We start from the raw sequence: 21671 nt of genomic DNA, 5'->3' as shown, positions 1-21671 counted from the left end.
GGGGATGAGATACTAGACCATAGCAGAAAGGAGATGAGAGGATCAGAAAGCAAAAGCTTCACATAAATTCCATGCCCCTTCTTCTAACTTCTAGTCCTTTTTAATAGAGATACTAATTGGGCCTGGATCCCCAAATAAAAGTATCTAATAGCCCATAGGCCCTTACCAAGTCACGTCGGGTTCACAACAGTTAATTTTTTTATATTCTACTCTTTTTTACATGCATATGATACTTTTGATCCCAACAAAAAGTCACAATTAAATGGGATGTCACCGACTGATCCCCGAATGGAAATATTGTAAGTTTCATGTACATTGTAACTTTTAGTCTGCATTTATTTAATTAATTAACTCCAGCTACTTCAAATCATTTACATTGTCAATGGACATACTACTGTGACGATGTCTAACTACCAGCAGTACATGCATATCCAATCCCCAGGCTGGACGTTGGGATCAAGGGCGGACCCACGTGGGTTCCAGGGGTTCACCTGAACCCCCTCGGAAAAAAATTACACCATATATATAAGGTAAATTTTGTATATTTCTGTAGATATATATATATTGTGAACCCCCTCAATGACGAGGAGAAATTGATAGCGCAGTGGCAAGTCTCCAGAAATTAAGCTTCACGTCACCAATTCGAATCCCAATGATAGTGTTTTATTTTTTCCTATTTCAGTTCTGTTTTTCACTTTTTTTTTAATTTTAAAAAACGTGTTAAAAGTGTGATTGTAAACCCAAAAGAATTCAAGGTTATTTTTTCCTATTTTAGTTTCAGTTATGTTTTTCACTTTTTTTTTTTAATTTTAAAAAACGTGTTAAAAGTGTGGTTTTAAACCCAAAAGAATTCAAGGATCCAATTTCTAAAGGCTTATTTACACGTTTATACTTTAATTTTTCGAACCCCCTGAACGAAAATCCTGAATCTGTCACTGGTTGGGATGGACCTGGGCGAAGAAAGAAGTAATATGGAGCATGTCAGGAGTTCAAACGACAGAGCAAGAAGATTGCTCCAAGTTTAGAGGAATTATTCCCCACTACTACAAGAAGGATCTAACAGTTGTTGATTTACTGCCTGAAACTCCTTACAATCAGCCGAGTGCAAGTTGCTGCAAGGGATGAGTAATCAACTCCTTGGTGTAAGATCCACTAACAGTTGTCAGTTCATTAAAACTCAGTGTTGGTGTTGTGTGAACAACAAATAAATAGTTTATTTCAATGGTGATTACTCTGTGATGTCACAATCGGATTCATATCCTTTTTTGTCAAATGATGGTAGCATGTGGAATGCTTCATTACTATATCCATTGGTGACATACTTGTTCATATTGTATGAACTACTATATATCATAAATGTTAGTGACACAAAATCTTTCATCCAGACTAGTGGTTTTTTGCCTCTGTCTAACCTTCTATTTTGAGAAGGTTCAGGTTAAATATAAAGTTGTTGGACAGTACCACAAAAAATATCACTTTCCTGAAAATGCACATGTGACATACAAAATGTATATATATAACACATAAATTGTACATATAACACACCAGATGCACATATAACACACAAATGTACATATAATGCATGAGATGTACATGTGGTGCACACAAATAATAACTTGAATCAAAATTGAGTTTCAAACATGTAGAATGGTTTGTACTTATTGTTAATGTCTCTAAAGATTAGACATCTATAACTTGGTTGCCTTTTAAGCAATATTTAATAATGAACAAAGTGGATTTTCATGAAACAACTTCAAATTATTGTATTAAAAATGATTGTCCGTTCATTTACTTCTTTGGAGGTACAAAAATACAAATAACATTTTCTTTTTACGATGTCATATTTTTTCCTTTTAATGTTTACATTGTTACGACGTGTAGGAAAGAGAAGTGTCACGTCACCTTATCTATGTTTCTCAAGATTTTGAATTAAGGGTGACATTAAGGTTTCAAAATTAAATGGTGGTGACACAAGTTATTTTAATTGAGTGTATGTGACAATTATGTAATTAAGGATTAAGGATTTATGAGGCATGTGTGTGAGTTGCCCTCAAGTTTTTAAGTTAACAGTTTGATCCATTGTATTAAATGAGGGGTAAAAAAGTAAAAGACAAACATAATTTAACCAAAATTGGTGGGAACCAAAAATGGAGGTAAGCTAGCCAAAAGAGGAAATAAAAACTGCCAAATCCCCAATGGTTGCCCCCTTTTCTTCTTCTTCTTGTTCGTTTTTGCTTTCTTCCTATTCTCTTCATCTTTTTCATCTCGTTCATTCTTAGTAAAAATATCGTTTTGTTGCTCGCCATTATTATTCTGGGCTGGTATTCCTTGTGCTTCTTCTTCAATCAAATTTAGCTAATCAGTGGATCAGATTTCGTTCTATATCAATTGGTATTACTTCATAAGTGATTGCGTTCACACACCATTTTGTTTGGTAAGTAAAATTAATAGTTCTTTGAGTTATCCATCATCTGGGTATACTTGCAATTTTTTCAATAATTTACATTCGCGTTACCAACAGATGGTTATATCAGTTGCAATAGTTGACTCATGTTAAATAAGTAAAATATTGGAACAAATGATAATGTTGCAACAAAAAAGTCATATGTTGCAACATATGACCTACATATTGCAACAAACTAGTCAAATGTTGCACCAGATGACTTCCCTTTTGCAACATATGATTTAGCTGTCGCAACAAAATATTCATATGTTGCAATATATGATTTATCAGCTGTAACATAATAGACATGTGTAGCAGCAAAATAATCATATGTTGAAACATATGACTTATATGTTGTAACAGAATAGCGATATGTTGCACCAAATGACTTGCACATATTGCAATATGTGATTTATCTGCCGTAACATAATAGACAAATGCAGAAACATATGACTTATATGTCGCAACATAATAGTAAAAAATTGGAACATATGACTTAACATGTTGCAATAGATGACTTACCTCTCACAACATATGACTTATATGTCGCAACTTAATAATCATATATTGCCACATAAGACTCATATGTTTCAACAGATGCCGAAGTTGTATTCTATCATTAGTATTAATTATATTCACGTTTTTATTAATGTATTCTGCCTTTCAAATGTGTTTCATTCTTTTATAGTTTGAGTTTTTCAACAAAAATGACTTAAATGCAGTGGAAATGATTAATCAAGTAGCAGACGGGGGACACATTAGTGCATCTGATGTACTTGCCATAATTTTAATCTTCAAAGGCGGTGAATTCATGCAAGTATACTTAATGTTTATTGCCAACATGAAACAAACGGAGCCACATAAAATCAGGTTATGTCAACTTAATTTACGACAAGTCGTAGGCAGAATGTGGGTGTCAAAACCTTGCGTTTTGGGACAAAGACCCATTTGTTGCACTGTTCATTAACATGAGCAAAAACTTCGCAATAAAGGCTGGCCTAAGGAAAATGACGACGAAGATGATATTCGTTGTGAATTATGTAGCTGTGATTTAGAACTAGATTATGTAGTTAAATTTTTGCGTCATACACATGTTGGACAATGAACCTATTCCATCGTTATGTAGTTAAATTTTGTAGAACTGGATTTAGATGTAGTTAAATTTTTGACGATGAAGTTTGTTTGCTTAGCATATTAATCTATGTATATTCTGTTTTCTGTTATTTTTCCCTATTATATAGTTGTTTGGCATCTGTGGCAACATATGTATATTATGTTGGTACATACGCTCACATAAGTGATAAAAGTCTCAACATATTGCCCAATATGTTGGTCCATATGCTTAATCTTGAAACATATGACTTACTTGTTGCAAAATGGATCTGGGCGAAGAAAAAAGTAATACGGAGCATGTTAGGAACTCAAACGATAGAGCAAGGAGATTGCTCCAAGTTTAGAGGAATTATTCCCCAATACTGCAAAAAGGATCCAACAATTGTTGATTTACTGTCTGAAACTCATTACAATCAGCAGAGTGCAAATTGCTACAAGGGATGAGTAAACAGATCGATGGTGCAAGATCCACTAACAGTTATTAGTTTATTCCAACTCAGTGTTGGTTTTGTAAGAACAACAAATAAAATAGTTTATTTCAATGGTGATTACTATGTGGTGCTACAACCTGATTCATATCCCTTTTTTGCCAAATGGTGGTAGCATATGAAAGGCTTTATTACTGAAGCCATTGGTGACATTCTTGTTTATATTGTATGAACTACTATCATATAGGTAGAGTGGCAGGAAATCCTTTATTCAAATTAGTGGTTTTTTGCCTTTATCTAACCTTCTGTTTTTGCCTTTATGTTATTTTTATATCCAGACATACGAGATGCACATATATGATGCAGAAGATGCACACGTCACACACAAAATGTACATATGATGCAAATGCACGAGATGCATATATGACACACAAAATGTACATATGACGCACGAGATGCACATGTGACATACAAAATATACATAGGACGCATGAAATGCACCTGTGACACACAATATGCACATATGACGCACGAGATGCACATGTGACGCACATAAATAATAACTTAATTCAATAAATATGAGACATTTACTTAAGACTTGATTTTAGCCAACCAATTTCATCATAGATGACACCGCTTGCTCTGGGTACAAAGTTCTACAACGATATGCTCGTGCAAGCCGGTCCATTAGGAAATGTCCAGGCTTCTATTCTGCAAGCCGTGAAATCAATATATTAAATAAAAGGAGATTACTTAAAACATTGAAATTTAGACATAGGGGGCATAAAATTTACATTCATAACTAATTAACGTAGGGACTCAATTGGCTGACTTAGAATTCAAAAAAAAAATGGGTGAAGGGACCAGTTTCGTTACAATGCATTTTTAAAAATCTATTCATAGTTTTTGTCAATCCATACTTTCTTTCTTTTTATTGCTTATGAAAGCATTAACCACCCCCGAGTCAAAACCCAACAATTTCTTCGAGTCAAATCTTAGCACGTGAAAGGAAAGCTAATATACAAGAATATTGAAAGCTGATATATAGGGCAAAAATGGAGCAAAAAGTCCAAGAACGAGCAATGGCCATTTAGAGGCAAAGACCCATTTGAAGCATTTTGCTTGTAAATGTTACTTGTGATTTCTAACATTAGGATTTTAATTTAGCTTAGTTGAATTCCGACAAGTTTAGTTTCTAGAGAAACTTTCATAAATAGTTAATATTAGGTCTTCATAGTTATATTTTTTTTCAAATTACAGTTCATAGTTATTTTCTTTTTTAATTAGATGCCGTCTTTTTTTCTTTTAATGCTATTGTTAGGATGTAGGAAATTAAAGGTAATGTCTTCTTTGTTGTAGATGGGCAAATCTGAAAATGATGGGATATCGCTTTCTCGTGAACGTAAATATTCTATGGGGAGACTGAGATTGTTGTGCAGTTTTATTTTTTGTTTTCATAGGGTTGAAATTTGGTAGAATCTTTTACTTTTTTTCTTTTTAGAGTTTGTTTGGCATTGCTACTAAAAACGGCTTATTTTTAGAAGTGCTTTGATTTATTATTTAATTTATTAATTAAATATTAAAACATTGAATTTGATTTAAATAATTATATTTAATATTATTTATTTTTAAAATTGTCAATAAATCCGTATTTACGATTACATCTATCAACGAACCCGCAACTGGAGGACATATATATATAATAAAAGAAGGCAAGGCATGCATATAAGAGACAAACAACCTTTTTCATCTTCGTTTCAATTTTTTTCTTTTGCTTTCGAATTAGATTCTTCTCTCCTTCTTTAATTTTCCTTAGTTTGCTTGGCTTTTCGCAATGGATTTTCGATATTTTGCTCTTACTTTTAGTTCATGTGCTTTTGTTATGATTTTAACTTTTTTATTTTCTACTCTATTTTTAGAAGCATATGATAGTTTGATCCCAACGGAAATATAACCGTTAAATGGGATGTTAGCGGCTGGTCCCCAGATGGATATATTGTAAGTTGCACGTATATTTACAATATTGTCAATGTGAGCATATTCAACTACCAGCAGTACATGCATATCCAAGCCCAGGTTGAACGTTGGGATGGACCTGAGCGAGGAAAGAAATAATATGGAGCATGCTCAAATGACAGAGCAAGGAGATTGCTCCAAGTTTAGTGGAATTATTCCTCACTACTGCAAGAGGGATCCAACAGTTGTTGATTTACTGCCAGGAACTCCCCACAATCAGCAGAGTGCAAATTGCTGCAAGGGAGGAGTAATCATATCGCTGGTGCAAGATCAAGGAAAAGTTGTTAGTTCATTCCAACTCAGTGTTGGTGTTGTGAGAATAACAAATAAAACAGTTAATTTCAATGGTGATTACTTGTGATGCCACAACCCGATTCATAACCCTTTTTGCCAAATGGTGGTAGCATATGGAAGGCTTCGTTACTGAAGCCATTGTTGACATATTTGTTCATACTGATGAACTACTATCATAAATGTACAGTGACAGGAAATATTGGTTTTTAGCGTTCATTTGACCTTCTGTTTTGAGAGGTTCAGGTTGGATATAAAGTTGTTGTTTAGGACTACCAAAAATGTCATTTTCATATAAATAACATATGATGCATGTGAGACATATGAGATGTACATATATGATGCAAGAGATACACATGTGACACACAAATTGTACATATGATGCAGATGCACATATGACACACGAAATGTACATATGACGCACATGTGACACACAAAATGTACATATGATGCACGAGATGTACATGTGACACACAATATGCATATATGATGCACGGGATGCACATGTGACGCACATAAATAATAACTTAACTCAATATACATGAGACACTTACTGAAGAGTTGACTTTAGCCAACCAATTTCACATATGACATTGCTTGCTCTGGAGTACGAAGTTCTACCACGATCTGCTGTCCAGTCTGAGCTTCTATTCCGCAAGCCTTGTTATCAATATATTAAAGCAAAAGGACATTACTTAAAACATTGAAATTTAGACATAAAAGGCATAACATTTACACTCATAACTAATTAACGTAGGGACTCAGTTGGCTGACTTCGGATCCAAAAAAATGGATGAAGGAACCAGTTCCATTACAATGCATTTTTTAAAATCTATTCATAGTTTTTGTCAATCCATACTTTCTTTCTTTTTATTGCTTATGAAACCATTAACCACACCTCCGAGTCTACTTGGACTCACGTCTCCCCTGCATCTTCTCGTTGTGTCGAAATCGAACAATTTCTCCGAGTTAAATCTCAACACGTGAAAGGAAAGCTAATATACAAGAATATTGAAAGCTGATATATAGAGCAAAAAATGGAGCAAAAAGCTCAAGAACGAGCAGTGGCCATTTAGAGGCAAAGACCTATTTGAATCATTTTGCTTGTAAAGGTTTCTTGTGATTTCTAACATTAGGATTTTAATTTAGCTTAGTTGAATTCCAACAAGTTTAGTTTCTAGAGAAACTTTCATAAATAGTTAATATTTGCTTCCCTTTCTTTGTATATCAGCCCAATGACCAACTTCTATGAAGTAGACTAAAAAAGGAATAAGTTTAGGCCTTCATGGCCCAACTCGAGATACAAAGGGGAGATTTTTTTATTTTTTTTAATCAAACCAAAATAAGATGGATATTATAAATAACCATAAATTTTTTTCCAATTGGAAGTGTGGCATCTTACAGTGCACACAAGTAATAAACATCTATCCTCTTTAAGTTTTTTTTTTTTTTTCATTTAATTTTTTTCTTCAATTGGGTACTCTGCCCATTTTCAACACCTAGTCCATACTTGTCCAGTGAACCGCTAAAGAAGTTTTCTTTCAACTTCCTAAATGTACAAGCAGTGAGCAAGCTATCTGACAAATACCAAACCTCTCAACCAGCTCCAACAGCTCCGCAACCTTCATTTCAATTTTTTTCCTTAGTTTGGTTGTTGCCATGGATTTTCGATTTTTCGATTTAGTTCAGGTGCTTTTGTTACGATTTTTATTTTTTTATTTTCTACTCTAGTTTTAGAAGCATATGATAGTTTTGATCCCAACGGAAATATAACCGTTAAATGGGATGTTAGCGACTGGTTGCCAGATGGATATGTTGTAAGTTGCACGTAAATTTTAAGTTAATAAACTAACTGTTACCAGTTGTAATAATGTGCATTTACAATATAATATAATATTGTGAATACGAACATGCAACTGTGACCATATTCAACTACCACCAGTACATGCATATCGAAACCCCAGGTTGTGTTAGGGTTTTGTCCTGATTTTCTTACCTTATTTGACGTTTATTTTTTCCTAAAAGAAGAGACAAAACATTATCATAAATGTTTTTACTTTTCATGAAAGGAAAATATATTTTTATTTCATATTTGGTTTATTATAAATTGAAGATTCATATTCTCATAGCACAACACAATAACATCCACAATGTAGATATTCAAAAGTTTTGTTTATGGAAAGATTTTCTCTCTACAGTTTCTATGATTTTGATTAATTTTTAATTATGTAGGTCAATTGATCATATCATATAATACTATATTTATTTTAGTATAGTTTTATGTGTCGTTTAATTTATCCTCATATGATTTGCAATTATAAGCTTCCGCATGACGCCATAATCACTCTCATAACCCAACAAGTGGTATCAGAGCACATGGCTTAATGATCCAATAGAACGAGTTTGAAGACAGGTTCAAGTGGTTTCAAATCAATTTGCAATCAACGTGATGATAATGAAGATTTTGTGCTACTATTTGTGGAGAAAAATTTCAAATATATTTTCAACAACAATCTAGCTGCTCTATCCTTAAAAACAAAATCAACTTTCAACCCCAACTAACTTTTAATGTTCGGGCTCCACTTTTAACTCATGCGTCTTACTTTTAATGCATGAGCTCTACTTTCAACTCTGCTCATAACTTTTAACACAAGGCTTCAATTTTTAATCCATATCAATTTTTAAATCATGGTAAGCAGCAGTGATATATGGAGATTTTGTGAAGAACAAGATTATTAAGCATATGAAGAAGGCAGACAAGTTTTGTCAAGAAAATTCAGCCAAAAGGGAGATTTGTTAGGGTTTTGCCCTGACTTTCTTATCTTATTTGAAGTTTATTTTTTCCTAAAAGAAGAGACAAAACATTATCATAAATGTTTTTACTTTTCATGAAAGGAAAATATATTTTTCTTTCATAGTTGGTTTATTTTTTCCTTAGAGGAAAAGTTTGGAGATCTATAAATTGAAGATCCCTATTCTTATAGCATAACACAATAACATTCACAATGTAGACATTCAAGAGTTTTGTTTATGGGGAGATTTTCTCTCTACAGTTTTTATGCTTTTGATTAGTTTTTAATTATGTAGGTCAATTGGATCATATAATAATATATTTCTTTTAGTATAGTTTTATATGTCGTCTAATATATTCTCATATGATTTGCAATTGTAAGCTTCCGCATGACGCTATAATCACCTTCATAACCCAACAGGACGTTGGGATGGACGTGGACAAGGAAAGAAGTATATGGAGCATGATAGGAGGTGAAACGACAGAGCAAGAAGATTGCTCCAAGTTTAGTGGATATAATATTATTCCTCACTGTAGCAAGAGGAATCCAGCAGTTGTTGATTTACTGCCAGGAACTCTGTACAATCAACAGAGTGCAAATTGCTGCAAGGGAGGAGTAATCAACTCGCTGGTGCAAGATCCAGGAAAAGCTATTAGTTCATTCCAACTCAGTGTTGGTGGCACGGGAACTACGAACAGAACAGTTAGACTTCCTAAGATCTTCACTTTGAAGACACCAGATCCTGGTTATACATGTGGACTTGCTAAAATAGTTGAACCCAGTAAGTTTGTTAGTGACGATGGGAGACGAGTAACACAGGCCATGAGTAAGATTCATTTTTCATTCATAATTATATATGGTTAATGAAACAAATTACTTTTGTATATATTATGAGTACTACGTACGTTCCTCTGCAATATTTGTATTAATTTCTAACTTTTGATCATGACAGTGACTTGGAAAGTCACATGCACATACTCACAGTTCCGAGCTCAAAATGCTCCTACATGCTGTGTCTCCCTCTCAGCCTTCTACACGGACACCATTGTACCGTGCCAAAAATGCAGTTGTGGCTGCCACAAGATCAATGGAAATTGTGTAGAGTAAGTCCTGCAAAACATGTCCTTTAAATTTTTTATTAAAAAAAATTGGTATATTAATTAGTTCCTTGTAGTCGAGACGAACCACAGCTAGCTTCAGGCTTTGGAAAATATCACAACAATTCTCCTATGGTTGGGTGCACAAGTCATATGTGCCCTATTCGAATTCACTGGCATGTGAAGTTCAACTACAGAGAATATTGGAGGGTGAAGGTCACTATAACGAACTTCAATTACAATGTGAATTATACGCAGTGGAATTTAGTTGTCCAGCATCCCAATATGGACAACCTTGCTCAGTTATTCAGCTTCAATTATAAGTCATTAACTCCTTATGGAACAAAAAGTAAGTAAGCTTTCTTAGAATAACTAATTAAGTGTTGCTCTGTTAAAATATACATTGCATCTTTTCCTAGTTTGAAGAACATGAATATATATATATATAATTGATGATCAACTTTTCCTACTTTACAGATGACACTGCGATGCTCTGGGGTAAAGAGTTGTACAATGATGTCCTAATGCAGGCTGGTCCGTTAGGAAATGTCCAGTCCGAGCTGCTATTCGCCAAAGATTCGTCAACATTCACTTTTAAGAATGGGTGGGCATTTCCACACACCGTTTATTTCAACGGTGATTATTGTGTGATGCCACATCCCGACTCATATCCATCTTTGCCAAATGGTAGTAGTAAACGGGAGGCTTCACTGCTCATGACATACAAATACAACTTCTTCATACTTGTAGTAGTAGGATTATTGATTACATAATTAATTATTCGAGATAAAAGTTGCATGAGTTTAGTTTTTATGTGGATTAATGAGTATCATTTTGCTTGTGTTTCATTTTGCCTCATTTCAAAAATTAATAAAAAGTATGTTTATTGACTTTTGTAAAATGATTACTTACTTTGATTCGGTCTCATTTCAAATAGTAATTATTCAATTTTGGTTACTAGATTCATATTGGTCAAAATTACAATTCATTTGGTCCATTTCTTAAACACAAATATAACTTTGCCTCTTGGACCAAATCGGCCCAAATATCAAATTCAAACTCAAAACTTTAGGCAATACCCAGCCCAAGTTGATCTGATCTTTGCTCAAGCAATATCTCAATGATAGTTTTAACTCTTAAGAATGCATGTCGTTGGCTAAATATATGATAATACTATTAATTATCACTTATTCGTCTTTGCTTCCTGTTTTATTGGGGTTTAAAAGAGTGTGATTATTTTTAAGAGTCGCCACTTAATTAAGTAAAATTAAGAAAAACTGTTCATTTTCAAGAGATTAAAATAGAAATCTAGTGAAAACTTATAAAGGGGTTTGGGGGTTCATATTAGCATTTCGGGAAGGGTTTGAAGGCACCCGAAATGTCCGCTAACACGCGGTTATCCGACAATTAACTATTTGGCTAAAAATAATTTGACTTCACTCGAATTGAACAATTGAACCATTTTATAGTTGAGATCATTTTAAAGGGAAAGGTGGAATATTTGAATATTATATAAGTTGAATACTTTGAAAAATTGTTTTTATATCATAGGAAGTGAGTGTTTAATTAATTAACTTTTAGAAAATTAGTTCAGAATGGCTGTCTGTCGGGAAAAATTGAATCATAGTAACCTTAAGATTAATAGCAAGTAACGACAGATAAACAAATATCAAAATAATAAAATAAAGAGGGAAATTTAGGTTCAAGTCTGATTTTCTGTAGGTCTGGGCCAATACTTGGGCCTAATCTTATTTTTTGGACCAGTGGCCCATTTGTACCTGTCTTAGACTATCATACAAAAAAATTAAATTTCTTTTGGGCTTTAAGCCCAATTTCACCTTCCAAAAAGTAGCAAAATAATACTAAAAATAAATGGGGCTTTTGGCCCAATTACAATATACAGCGTCTGAAGTTTTGAAGGCTTTTGGCCTCATTTTCGTGACTGTATACAGTGTATACGAATCCCGTATATCACTGTGTATATAGCATTGTATACAGGTGTATATCGGCATATATATTAGCTCCTTCCACCTGTATTTCGATTTCCCTTTCACTCGAACAAGGATGAGGCTGACTTGAAGAAATCCAACTCGAAGAAAATGCAAGAATGGAGTCCAAAGTAGACTCGGATATCATACATGCAAAGAAGGAGTAATGACTATTAATATCAACCCAAAATTGCATAGAAAAGAGTGTTTAATTTATAGAGAACAATGTATAAATCACGAAGCACGTGAATGGAGAAAATCGAACATAAAGAAAACTATATAAAACAACCCCTACATCCGCTCAACCTTAGCCAATAATCTGCTCAAACCCACCAAATTTAAAAGCAATGATCCATGATTCCATTTTTAAAGAAACATTCATCAAACAAAACTAAACAAGGTTTGAAATCTTGACTTAAACACCAACATTTAAATACGAATCTAACAAATAATGCTAATTTTTTAGAAAAAGGAACATTGACCTTAGTGAATCATCAGCAAAGAAAGGAGCAAGTAGGATACCGACTACGTATAAATTATTAACAGATGCACGAGAACTGGGGAGATACTATTGTTATATATAAGTTATGACAACTATGATCAACAAATATATTAGCAAGCATTTACAAACAGAAATGCACAATGATAGACAGGGAAATAATCAAAACTAAAACATGAGACGATGGATTTATGAAGTGTTGGTATTGAGTCAGACATCACAAATTGCTACGTAGATCATTCGAACTAAACAAGGGAAACTTTGACCGAGTATGCATCAAAAGCAAAAATCATCCTCTAGAGCTCAACATCGCTAGTCGAACTTCACATCACATCACAACAAGCTTTAACAACAGCAGCCAGCAGAAGCATTTTTTAAAGAGAATAAAGAAGTTGTGCCTGGGTTGGTTGAGAAAGAGTTGTGCTGAAGTGGGTAGGTCTTCTGGAAATTTTTTGGTTTGCTGAAACATAATAAAAGGCCCAAAATTTGGTTTGTCCCAAATGGTTTTAGGGTGGGGCAAAAATGGTGCAATAGAATGGGTTAGATTTGTAATTAGGAAATAGCCAAATGGATTGTAATTGTAGTTCCCCAATAAATTCAAGAAGTTAACCGAATTGAACTAATTAGTGATATGGTTAAAAACTAAATAAGACGAATTAATATAAATTAATTAATGAGCTTCTTAATGTCAACGAAATAAAATAATTAACTTAATTATAAAATGTTAACTCAAAAATATAAACTATTGAATAATTAAACTAATTAATTTAAACAAAATCTTTTTTGAGACAATTTTTGAATATTCATAAACTATACTAATTAAATACATAATTATGTAAAGACATTTATATTATTTAAAAATCATAAAAATTTAAAAATAACTTGAAAAATATTTTGAATTTTATAAAATCAATTGTTTCAAATCGTTTGGATTTTAAGAAGCTCGATGATTAATAAATATTGTGCATGGTCAGAATTGGGTGCCAACACTTCCTTTGAAATCTGAGTCCCTTATCTAGTTCTACATTTTTCCTATCAAATGACCATATATTTCTTTCAACTTAGAGAGAATTTAACCTTTACGCTGCAATATGCTACTGAATTTTATTTCCTTTCCCGGCATGAACTCCTTCGAATGAGTCCTCCATTGCATTTCTGTTCAGCTTACATGCATCTTATTCGAATCTGCCTCTTCAATGCGGAAAGAGAAGCTAATATACAAGTGGTGGAGGGAGTTGATATATAATAAATGTATACATTTTGATATACAAAAAGGCAGAGTGGGCTAGGAAAGCCGAAATGCAGCCACACTTAGGCCTAAAACCTTAGATTTCAGAATTTATCATTTTTTGGTAAAAGCCAGAATGTGATTCACTTCTTTTGTAATTTATTGCTTGGATTGTAATTGCATGTTTAGACTCTAATATTAGATTTTAACTTAGTTGAATTTTCCCCTTATTTCGTTGTCTCTCACTTTTATTTCGTTAATAAAAACTGATTTTTAATACTTGCTCACCTTATTTACTTAATCAAGTATTTTTACCTAATTGTAAAAGTATTTTTGACATTTCAAAATGATTTTCCAAAAAAAAGTAAAATTATATTACAATATACTTAACATATTTGAATCAATGTAAACTCATGAGGAACTTCTTTCCACCTCCATTCCTTTTGTTATGGCTTTCTTTCAGTGGAATTTGATGAAAATATTTCCTATGTGATTCATTAAAAAAAATTTCTTACACCAAAGTATATTTATTTTGACTGATTTAAGTATTGCTTTTGTAAGCTCGTCTTTTTTACTAAAACGAATTAGATCGTGCATGTATTAAATGAGAAGAAGGTTAATTAATTTAATTAATAGGGTCGTTTATGATAAGGATATAAAAGGGCTACAAAGGTTAACTTCAAGAGCATTTTGTGGGCAATATCATAATAAATAGTATTTTTGTACCAATTCTAATAGTTTAAGGATATTTTAGGCCCTTCTTCGAATTTTAAAAAGCACTTTTGAGCAAATTAGTGTTTGGCCAAATTTTTAAATAATTGTTTCTTTAAAGCATGTTTCATAAAACTTTTAAAATCAACTTATTTTTAGGAAATATTTTTTCAAAATTGTTTTTCAAAAAATCTATTATCTTTTACAAGGAAAAATGACCTGGTATACCCCTCAAATTTACGATTCTTATGGGAAAGTACAATAAAAAAAAATTATACTTTGTACACATAGGATTTGTTGTTACAATTAATAGTTTTCAATATTCTTCATATTGTTGCTACAATAAATTATTCTTTGAACAATTATTATTAACTGTAGCAAGAAATCTAAGTAAAAACTAAATAAATTATACTTTGTACACCTAAGATTTGGTTCTACAATTAATAGTTTTCCATATTATTCATATGTATATATTTGTTGTTACAATTAATAGTTTTCCATATTATTCATATGTATATATTTGTTGTTATAATTAAAAGTTTTCCACATTCTTCAAATATATTGGCTTCAAAAGTAAATCCGTCTCAATTGGTAAGCTAATTAAACATTTTTCATTAAGAAGATACTTACTTACTATAATCTTTGAGGCTCTACCATTATAAAAGAAATGTAGAGTGACTACTTTATTCACCACAAAATTATTCAATGGAAAATTTTGGTGCATCTTTTCGCTGTTCTATTTTTCTCATTATTTGCATCTTGGTATGTATTCATCTACCATTTTTCTCATTAACATTTGTTTCAAATTAAATTAATGTATTCGACTAATTAAACTTGTAATCCGTAATCTTGATCTTGCAGGCATGTTGATGATGAAACAAGTGAATGGCGATGGTACATGTGATGAACGTTTTCCTTCTTCTATTCCTTGTTCACAATTATCACCACCTTGCACAACATTTTGTAAACAACGTTATGGACAACATGTAGTGGGAGCAAGGTGTGATGATGAAGGTCCGTGACATTTTACTTGTATTTGCACCGTCAATATACCTTGTCTTCCTCTTACTTAGTTATTACAAATTACATAAAGTTTTAGTCTCTTCTAGAAAGAATAAAATATGAATGAAAAAGTTATGCTTTTATTTCAAAATTTCTTGTGTTTGTAATTGCATCGCCCTCTCTCTCTCTATTTTTTTTTAAAAAATTGGCGTTAATCTAATTACCTAATTTTGAAGCCAAGTGATTTGAATTGAGGAAAATCATAAGCAATAAGAAAAAAATGTTTATCTGTATGACTATATCTATATACATTTTTTTTTTGAAATTTTACAATATAAATAATTTTTAAAATATAACCAAAATATAGAAGATATAATGTTTTAAGCACTAAAATAAAATAATTTGATACATGATTAAATTACTTTGATACATCATGGAATCACAGATCAATGTGAAACGAGTAAATTATACATTTATTTAGGAATCAAAATCAACTAGATACATTAAAAGATCCGCTGAAAGCAACAATAAATAAATAAATAATTTGATCGGCTAAAAGCCAAAAAAAAGGACGGAGAAGTCCTTCCACACTTTCTCTTTTTCTCTGAATCAACTAATGGAGGTTTTTTTCGCTTTCAACAATGACGTCACTCATGGATCTCGACCCAAAGCCTTTATTGGAGCCACCAACGAAGGAATTATACATTAATTTAAGAAACAAAAATAACTAAATACATTAAAATAACCGAACACATATGTATCAAAAAAAGATGAACAAAAAATCGAGAAAAAAAATCATCAATTGATTTGTTGAAAGTAAAAAAAATGATAAAGAGATGTGTCTACACTTTTTTTTTTGTATCAACTCCCGTAGCTTTATTCACATTCAACAATGGTGTCACCCATAGATCTCAACCCAAAGTCCTTACCAGAGCCACCATCAACTCGACCTTTCCCCTTTTTTTCCTGCGCCTCTTTTTTCACAATGGATCTTTGACTAAATTTGTAGATGAAAAAGATTTTAAAAAAAAAATCAATACAACTACACAATTACCCAACTCCATAGAGTTCAATCACTGTCAACAAGTCAGTTTTAAACTGGTTGAATCATTCCATCTTTCATTCCCTAAGTTGACCGCATGCTCATAAGCATTTACAGGAAACCAAAGGGTTTTGGTAGGAAGTGAAATATCAACAAGAAAAGCGGAGAGTCACTTTCTCAAATAGTCTTTCCGTTTCACTTTTTACATAGACAGAGAGATGTGACGATGATCAAGGCTGAATAAATTACGAAATAACTTGCAATATAAATCGAAAAGATAAAAGATTTGAAATTCAAAAATAGAGTGATGGAACTAATTGGTGATACCATGAGTGATTTTAGGTGTGAAAAAAGGAAAAAAATTGTGGGGTGATAATTTACACTGATATACCTAAAAAAGTGAGAGATGTGGAAAAGAGATTTTTGTAATTTTTCTAAATGGTAGGGAATAATAGAAAATATGTAAAAAAAAATGATGTTTAGTTAATTAATTTTCCTTAAAATATTTAGAGTTAGACAAGTTGCAACAACTAATCAAATAAAAACTCAAAAAAAGGGAAAGAAGGATTTTGGGCCCAAGTCTGATTGTTGTCTACCTTGGATCAGAACTTGGGCCTTAGCTGCTGATCTTTTGGGTTTTCGGCTAAATTTTCGTTCTTCTATATTGTTGTATACATTCACTGTATATTGCTACATATAATGTATATTGACTACGTATTTAATGTATACAAACCATTTTTTTGCCTTAGGTACTTGTAACAGATTCATTTCATCATATATATTAACTTCCCTTTCTTTGTATGTCAGCCCAATGACCAACTTCTATGAGGTAGACTAAAAAGGGAATAAGTTTAGGCCTCCCTGGCCCAACTCGAGATGCAAAGGGGAAGAAGCCAACTTGTGTTTGTAATTGCATCGCTCTTTCTCTATTTACTTTTTTGAAATTTGGGGTTAATGTCATGACCTGATTTTGAAGCCAACTGATTGAATTGAGGAAAAATCATAAAACTCATAACCAATAAGAAACACTATCCACATGTATGACTATATCTATATTCATTAGTTTTTTGAAATTTACAAAATATTTATAATTGAGTCTCTTATCTAGTTCTACATTTTCCCTATCAAATGACCATATATTTCTTTCAACTTAGAGAGAATTTAACCTTTACGCTGCAATATGCTACTGAATTTTATTTCCTTTCCCGGCATGAACTCCTTCGAATGAGTCCTCCATTGCATTTCTGTTCAGCTTACATGCATCTTATTCGAATCTGCCTCTTCAATGCGGAAAGAGAAGCTAATATACAAGTGGTGGAGGGAGTTGATATATAATAAATGTATACATTTTGATATACAAAAAGGCAGAGTGGGCTAGGAAAGCCGAAATGCAGCCACACTTAGGCCTAAAACCTTAGATTTCAGAATTTATCATTTTTTGGTAAAAGCCAGAATGTGATTCACTTCTTTTGTAATTTATTGCTTGGATTGTAATTGCATGTTTAGACTCTAATATTAGATTTTAACTTAGTTGCATTTTCCCCTTGTTTCGTTGTCTCTCACTTTTACTTTTACTCCGTTAAATAAAAACTGACTTTTAATGTTTGCTCACCTTATTTACTTAATCAAGTATTTTTGCTTAATTGTAAAAATATTTTTGACATTTCAAAATGTTTTTCCAAAAAAAAGTAAAATTACAATATACATAACATACTTTAATCAATGTAAAACTCATAAGGAACTTCTTTCCACCTCCATTCCTTTTGTTATGGCTTTCTTTCAGTGGAATTTGATGAAAATATTTCCTATGAGATTCATTAATATTTTTTTCTTACATCAAAGTATATTTATTTTGGCTAATTTAAGTATTTTTTTTGTATGCTTGTCTTTTTGACTAAAACAAATTAGATGGTGCTTGTATTAAATGAGAAGACTAATTGATTTAATTAATAGGGTCGTTTATGATAAAAGGGCTACAAAGGTTAACTTCAAGAGCATTTTGTAGGTAATATCATAACAAATGGTATTTTTATACCAATTTCAATAGTTTAAGGATATTTTAGGCCCTTCTTCAAATTTAAAACGCACTTTTGAGCAAATTAGTGTTTGGCCAAATTTTTAAATAATTGCTTCTTTAAAGCATGTTTCATAAAACTTTTATAATCAACTTAGTTTTAAGAAATATTTTTTCAAAATTGTTTTTCAAAAAATCTATTATTTTTTACAAGGGAAAAGAACCTGGTATACCCCTCAAATTTGTGATTCTTATGAAAAAGTATAATCTAAAATAAATTATACTATGTACACATAAGATTTGTTGTTACAATTAATAGTTTTCAATATTCTTCATATTGTTGGTACAATAAATTATTCTTTGCACAATTATTATTAATTGTAGCAATAAATCCAAGTACAATCTAAAATAAATTATACTTTGTACACCTAAATTTTGGTTCTACAATTAATAGTTTTCCATATTATTCATATGTATATATTTGTTGTTACAATTAATAGTTTTTCATATTCTTCATATATATTGACCTCAAAAGTAAATATTTTTCAATTGGTAAGTTAATTAAACATTTTCCATTAAGAAGATACTTACTATGAATTTTCTTTGTTACTATAATCGTTGAGGTTTTGTCATTATAAAAGAAAGGTAGAGTGACTACTTTATTCACCACAAATTTATTCAATGGAAAATTTTGGTGCGATCTTTTCGCTATTCTATTTTCTCATTATTTGCATTTATGGTATGTATTCATCTACAATTAATTTTTCTCATTAACATTTGTTCCAAATTAAATTAATGTATTCAACTAAACTTGTAATCCGTAATCTTGATCTTGCAAGCATGTTGATGATGAAACAAGTGAATGGCGATGGTACATGTGATGAACGATTTCCTTCTTCTGTTCCTTGTTCACAACAATCACCACCTTGCGGAATATTTTGCAAACAACGTTATGGACAACATGTAGTGGGATCAAGGTGTGACGATGAAGGCCTAGGACATTCTACTTATATTTGCACCATCAATATATATTGTGTCATCCTCTTACTTAGTTATTATTACAAAAAAAATTAGCCTGTTTTCAAAAAGAATAAAAAATTAATTAAAAAATCATATATTTTGATTTCAAATTTTCTTGTATTTGTAATTGCATCGCTCTCTCTTTCTATTTTTTTTTTTTTTTGAAATTTGGGATTAATGTCATGACCTAGTTCTGAAGCCAAGTAATTTGAATTGAGGAAAGTCATAAAAATCACAAGCAATAAGAAAAAATGTTGATCTATATGACTATATCTATATACATTTTTTTTTTGAAATTTACAATATAAATAATTTTTAAAATATAGCCAAAATATAGAAGATATAAAGTTTTAAGCAATAAAATAAATTAATAAATAATTTGATACTATGATTAAATTACTTTGATACACCATGAAATCATGGATCAATAGAGGAATTAGACACTAATTGTCAAAAGAGTGAAGGAACCACAAATATTTGAAGCACACTTCATAGGCTCATTCTTCTCGTCCTCCTCCTTAGTCAGTTAGTCAATTAGAGGTGTATTCAGAATTTTGGAAGAATGCACCATTATGAAAAATATATCATAATAGTGATTAAGAGATTATTTTTTGAATAGAGTCAATTTAGATTTTACTACATTTGGTAGCAAGAGTTCACTCATTTTGTTTTGGTTTCAAGATCCATCAACAATAATGTCACTCATAAGTTATGTTTTTGTCATTACCTAAATCCCAAATAGTACATTCTTTACAAAAATTCCAACCTAAAATAATATTTTTCCAAGTACTGCTAGTGGTTTTTAGATGATTATCTATAGTGTTAAGATTTGTATTCCTGGTATATTTATTAATAAGGAGGGCAGCCCACAAAGTTGCGGGATTTTTAACTTACACTTTTGGATTCCTAAACCTCCTCCCCCCTTAGGCCTAGTAATTGTATCCCAATTTAGGAGATGTAGTTTCCTTTTAAAGTTGGTAATACCCCATATAAATTTTCCTTGTAAGCGATCAATTTATTTGGAGATGTTATTAGGTAATTTTATATATTGCATAACATGAGATGGAATGTTATTAAGGGAAAATTTGACTAGTGTTGTGCGGCANATGTAAAACTCATAAGGAACTTCTTTCCACCTCCATTCCTTTTGTTATGGCTTTCTTTCAGTGGAATTTGATGAAAATATTTCCTATGAGATTCATTAATATTTTTTTCTTACATCAAAGTATATTTATTTTGGCTAATTTAAGTATTTTTTTTGTATGCTTGTCTTTTTGACTAAAACAAATTAGATGGTGCTTGTATTAAATGAGAAGACTAATTGATTTAATTAATAGGGTCGTTTATGATAAAAGGGCTACAAAGGTTAACTTCAAGAGCATTTTGTAGGTAATATCATAACAAATGGTATTTTTATACCAATTTCAATAGTTTAAGGATATTTTAGGCCCTTCTTCAAATTTAAAACGCACTTTTGAGCAAATTAGTGTTTGGCCAAATTTTTAAATAATTGCTTCTTTAAAGCATGTTTCATAAAACTTTTATAATCAACTTAGTTTTAAGAAATATTTTTTCAAAATTGTTTTTCAAAAAATCTATTATTTTTTACAAGGGAAAAGAACCTGGTATACCCCTCAAATTTGTGATTCTTATGAAAAAGTATAATCTAAAATAAATTATACTATGTACACATAAGATTTGTTGTTACAATTAATAGTTTTCAATATTCTTCATATTGTTGGTACAATAAATTATTCTTTGCACAATTATTATTAATTGTAGCAATAAATCCAAGTACAATCTAAAATAAATTATACTTTGTACACCTAAATTTTGGTTCTACAATTAATAGTTTTCCATATTATTCATATGTATATATTTGTTGTTACAATTAATAGTTTTTCATATTCTTCATATATATTGACCTCAAAAGTAAATATTTTTCAATTGGTAAGTTAATTAAACATTTTCCATTAAGAAGATACTT

At 31.4% G+C, this 21671-nt stretch overlaps 1 protein-coding gene across 1 annotated transcript; it reads left to right on the top strand.

Moving 5' to 3' along the window:
• Positions 1 to 372: 372 nt before the first annotated feature.
• LOC125851632 (protein COBRA-like) lies at positions 373 to 10953 on the top strand. The gene is made up of 6 exons (XM_049531404.1): positions 373 to 449; positions 939 to 1028; positions 9602 to 9909; positions 10036 to 10186; positions 10258 to 10529; positions 10658 to 10953. Exons 1-6 carry the CDS (start codon positions 403 to 405, stop codon positions 10951 to 10953), a joined length of 1164 nt encoding a protein of 387 aa, XP_049387361.1. The 5' UTR covers positions 373 to 402.
• Positions 10954 to 21671: the final 10718 nt, after the last annotated feature.

The sequence above is a fragment of the Solanum stenotomum genome, unplaced genomic scaffold, assembly GCF_019186545.1.
Source record: "Solanum stenotomum isolate F172 unplaced genomic scaffold, ASM1918654v1 scaffold28252, whole genome shotgun sequence".
In the NCBI taxonomy this organism is placed as follows: Eukaryota; Viridiplantae; Streptophyta; class Magnoliopsida; order Solanales; family Solanaceae; genus Solanum; species Solanum stenotomum.
This window is presented reverse-complemented; position numbering and strand designations above follow the sequence as displayed.